The sequence below is a fragment of the Vipera berus genome (genome assembly GCF_964194415.1).
Source record: "Vipera berus genome assembly, chromosome: Z".
NCBI lineage: Eukaryota > Metazoa > Chordata > Lepidosauria > Squamata > Viperidae > Vipera > Vipera berus.
Window position 1 is genome coordinate 24580518 of NC_138205.1, and position 5089 is coordinate 24585606.

Sequence of the window (5089 nt, forward strand, 5' to 3'; positions counted from 1 at the left end):
TTGCATTAACACTACTCTGCTTTAGTATTATGGCATATGATTACCCATACTGTAACACAGAATCTTATTCTGAATTAATCAAATAACCATACTTTTTGGGGGCTCCCATGGTAATGCCATGTGGTTTTATTGTGTAACTATTGGCAACTGACTAGGTTTCTATGGGTTTCAAGCTTTCCCCTACCTGTGGCAGGCAGAAATGGAAGTTGGGATTTTTTAAAAAAGTGGATGTGAAAGAGAATCAGAAATGATGAAATATGTGCCAGGGAGGTCTTCTCACTTGACTCAGGTTTCACCTCTCACAATTCACACTGCAGCCCCCAATTCTGTTAACAATCTGAAATATTATTACGTTACAGGATTGTGATAACTGGTCCTAAGATAGCTATTGTGTTCTTAATGGCTAATTATTTTAATAAACACACAGGAGTCAAATTTATTTATGTTTGCTAATTATATTAATAAACACACAGATAAGTCATTTCATTTCAGTGTAGAAATCTCTTGAGAGAAACAAAACAAAGATTAATAAACGCTGAGAGTCGAAATAACTATGACTGCAGATAGATGTTTCACTCCATGAAAATTAGTGGGACAGCATTGACAGTAAGATATTTAACACTCTTAACAGCATAGAAGACATTATCTATAGAGACAAATAAGTCAGTTGTAAATTGAAAATTTAACAGAAAATATATTTCCCTCTTTTATGGAGCAAATTGGTATTTATTTTAAAATGCCTTATGTTTTGTATCTCAGGGTTGGCTTTATAACTTTTTTGCAGGAAGATAATTGAAGAGAATAATTGCATAAGACAGGGTTTTTTGATATAATGGAATAAGTTAAGTTGTTTTAAGGATGAGAACAAATGGTTTTAATATAATTTTTCAGAAATTGAACTTCAAACAGTATAGAATTAAAGACATTATGAAACAGAAGACAATTTGGAGAGATCTGTATGTAGCTAGTAAACAATGAATTAATTACATATGTTGGCACCTTTCCACATGATAATTATAAAGAATAAAACACAGTTATAATTTGCAGAAATATCAAATCAGCAGTTAGGTGGTAAGTAAAGTTCTAGGCCTGGAGGAACATTGTCCATAGGGTCGCGATGGGTCGGACACGACTTCGCAGCTAACAACAACAACAAAAAAGTTCTATCATTTTTGATTTAACAATATGCCATTAAATACATGTTCAAGAATGTTGTATATTAGTTTAAAGGCTTTGTATTCCATTTTTTAGCCTAAAATCTGCTAGGGAAATTGAGAAAAAGATGTCTGTATCATTTACATAAAGACTTACAAATGCAGACAAATGCAAACTCAAAGAGCCATTATACAAAGAGGAAATTTCTGCTCTCAGGATTTCCAAGTAAAAGATTTGGCAAATTAATTCATTATTCATTTGCTAGATTTACATTGCCTTTCTTCTAATTTGTCCAATTTTTCAATGGTATCACAATTCTGTAGCAAAAGTGAGACATTATGATTATGGTCCAATTATTTTGAGTAATCTGTCACTGATGAAAATAGACCTGAAGAAGGTTTTTCTACTCCTAGGCAATTGATCAGTACATGAAGTAACAGAACTGAAAAAAAGGAAAGAAGAAAAGATGTGAAGGTGGTTGGTTCTTTAGTACAGTTGGATTAAAAGTGGCAATTCCCACTGCATGTTTGTGGTTCATGCTCAGATTCCTCTGATCATTATGTCCATTTTTACATTTCTTGATGTTTTTTACATATGAAAATGACAGGTCCCAAATGTTATCTAACTACTTCTCCCTCATTTTGTTTCCTTACAGTTATACTAGTTTTTTATAAATGAAATATGGAGAACCAAACCTGAAAATTAGATCAATTATAGAAAAATTAGCCTTACCAAAGAAATTTCAAATCTCCCTGGATATGAATAAAAGAAATGATAATATTTCTAAATGTTGTTTTATTATTAAACATTAAAGTATTATTATTGAAAATGTGGATCCACATTGCTGAAAGAAATACTGAGATGTCAGAGGTCATAGTTGTAATAGGCTGCATCTCATTTTGTGGCCAAACTCTCTTGGAGTGAATAGAGGTTTCCACTTCAGGGGAAACTGTTTTGTTTTTCCCCCAAAAAAAGTTGGACTATCATTTTCCTTTCCATTGTTGGAGAAGAGGATTTATTTATTCATTTGGTCTATATGTGATTTCTTTTAAAAAATATTTTCCAGTGTATTGTATTTATTACCTATAATACTACCTAATGAATGTCAAATAAGAGGCTGTAAGTAAAGTTTTCTTTTTCTTAATGAATTAACTACATATTTAACATTGGCACCTTTTGCACATGATAATTATGAAGAACAAAAAAGTAGTTATAATATGCAGAAATTTGGACCAAGCCTTCATATATGAACTGACCATTTACAGGTGAATTAGCATTGGCAAATTTATCTCATAATCTATCTCTATAGGAAAAAGAAATGCATGGTAAGATTCCTAAATCTTTTTAATTCTCTGTTTTTAAATAAGTTAAGTATTATTGTTGAAAATGTGCTTGCATGGCATTCGACATTCTTTTAAAAAATGCTGAGATGTCAGACTTCAAAGGTACAGTAGTTTGTGTCTCACTTTCTTCCCAAACTCTACAACAGACATTTTTGGTTTTTATTGGATAGGAGACTCCCTTTTCAAACTGAATGTTCATTTCCTTCTGATTGCTGCATAAAGGGATTTATTAATTTATTTTGCTAACATATGAGGTCCTTTGATTAAATGTATTTAACAGTGGTATATATGTGTGTTTATCACCAAGGGAATATCAAAATAGCAGATGTTGTAACTTAAGTTCTCAAGATGTGTGCTCTCAAGATTTCCATGTAAGATATACAGCAAATTATTGTTATATTTATTGGCTAAATTTACGTTGCCTGTTTCTAGAAGCACAACTCACCATATATTGGAATTCTCCAATTTTCCAACACTCCCAGAATCCTGTAGTAGTGCAGATTCATTATGATGGGTCCAATTATTCCAAAAATCTTTCATTGATGGAAATAGACCTGAACCAACTTTGTTCAATGCTTCAATGCCAATGCTTTTGATCACTACATGAGATAACACAGCTGAAAAGAGGAAAGAAGAAAAAATGTGAAGTTGGTCATTGGTCCTTTAGTAGAGATAAAATAATGAGTAAAAATGGAAAACAGTGTGCTCTAATATCCCCACCCTACAACTTTGTTTTCCGTGCTCCGATTGTTCATTCAGTCCATGATTTACATTTCTTGATGTTTTCTCTTTTCTTCATATATCAAAATGCCACCACCAAAATTTTCTCTAACTGAGTTTTCCTCCTTTCTTTCCTTGTAGTTATGCCAGCTTTGACATAAATGAACATGGAGAATCAAACTACAGTGCCTTATTTTCTGCTTCTAGAATTTTCAAAAAATAGGCAACTGCAGCTTTTGCATTTCTTTTTTTTCTTTGTGTTATATCTTGCAACTGTAACAACAAATCTTCTCATCTTCTCTGCAGTTGCTTTTGACCATCGACTGCACAGCCCCATGTACTTCTTTCTCATGAATTTAGCTCTCCAAGACCTGGGCATTGCTTCCGTCATTGTCCCCAAATCCATGATAAATTCTCTCTTGGACACCGGACACATTTCTTACTTTGGTTGTGTTGCTCAATATTTTCTCTTTCTCTCCTTTGAAGCTTCTGATTTATCCCTCCTGACAGTCATGGCATATGATCGGTATGTAGCCATTTGCCACCCACTGCACTATGAGATGGTGATGAACTGGAAATACTGTACTGAAATCATAATTCTAGTGTGGGTTACAGGTCTCCTCTATGGAATGTTACATACCACTGGCACTTTTTCCATCCTTTTTTGTTCTAATGTTGTTAATCAATTCTTCTGTGAACTTCCACAATTACTAAAACTATCCTGCTCTGGATTAAATCTACTTGAGGTTGGAATTCTTGTAGCCAGTATTATTGCTGCACTAGGTTGTTTTACTTTTATAGTTGTATCTTATGCAGTGATCTTCAAGGCAGTGTTAAGAATCCCTTCTGAAAAAGGAAGACAAAAAGCTTTATCCACCTGTATTCCACACCTCACAATAGTGTCTATGTTATTATTAAGTGGATGCATTGCCTATCTGAGACCTGCCTCTAACACTCGGTCTTACATAGATTTTGGGTTGACTGTTCTGTATTCACTTCTTCCACCTCTATTCAATCCAATCATTTATAGCCTGAGAAATAAAAATATCAAATTTGTCCTTTCTCAACTGTGGAGATTTTGATCAATTCTTCTAATATTGTTTATACTGTCTTCACCATAGTTTTTCCCTAGTTCTGTGAATAAAGGAATATGGTAGAACAAGAAAAACCTAGCACTATATATGTTGCTTAGCAAATGTCCCTAATTACTATCAATACTTTTTAAAGTTTCTAAATATGGATATTGGGCAGCTTTGGCATTCCACAGGCTGACAACTCCTGTTGTTTAGTGAAGTGAGATACAGCGTGTACAATTTGTGGTATGAGAAGTTTTATGTCAAAATGTATTTTATTCTTTATACTATTTACATCTTCCCTTAAAACATTAACAGAATGGTTTGAGAATCAGTGTCTCCACTAGATAATTGACAGATAAGTGACAGTTGAAACTAAATAAAAATTATAACAAAAATATTTTGATTTTTTGGAGGGAGGGACAAACTTTTATTCAAACTTCTTCAAACCACTGAATAAGTTCCCCCAACCAAATCCACAAATCAAAGGACAATGTCTATAAGCACAAAGAGAATTAATTAAATTAGGTCTCCCAGCAGAATTACATGTTCATAAGAATAAACATCATAGATTATATACCTACACACACACACACAAACAATCACACACAAGCCTCAAGTGTCACCCTAGAATCAGCATATACACATTTGTACGCCTGAGAAAAACTCTCCTATAAAAGTATGTCATTGTACCCCATTTCTCTGCATCTGCCCTTACAACCAAACTCTTTGTTTTTAGAAATAAATATTTCTCCTTTCTTCAAAGATGTCTGGATTTCTTTTTTATTTATTCTTGAG

The 5089-nt window shown here is 33.2% G+C and overlaps 1 protein-coding gene across 1 annotated transcript; it reads left to right on the forward strand.

Annotated features, from left to right (window-relative positions):
- Positions 1-3385: 3385 nt before the first annotated feature.
- Positions 3386-4300, forward strand: LOC308677225 (olfactory receptor 14A16-like; the record flags this gene model as incomplete). Its single annotated transcript, XM_081343441.1, has 1 exon — positions 3386-4300. The coding sequence occupies one exon, from the start codon at positions 3386-3388 to the stop codon at positions 4298-4300; it is 915 nt and encodes a 304-aa protein (XP_081199567.1).
- Between the last annotated feature and the right edge of the window lie 789 nt (positions 4301-5089).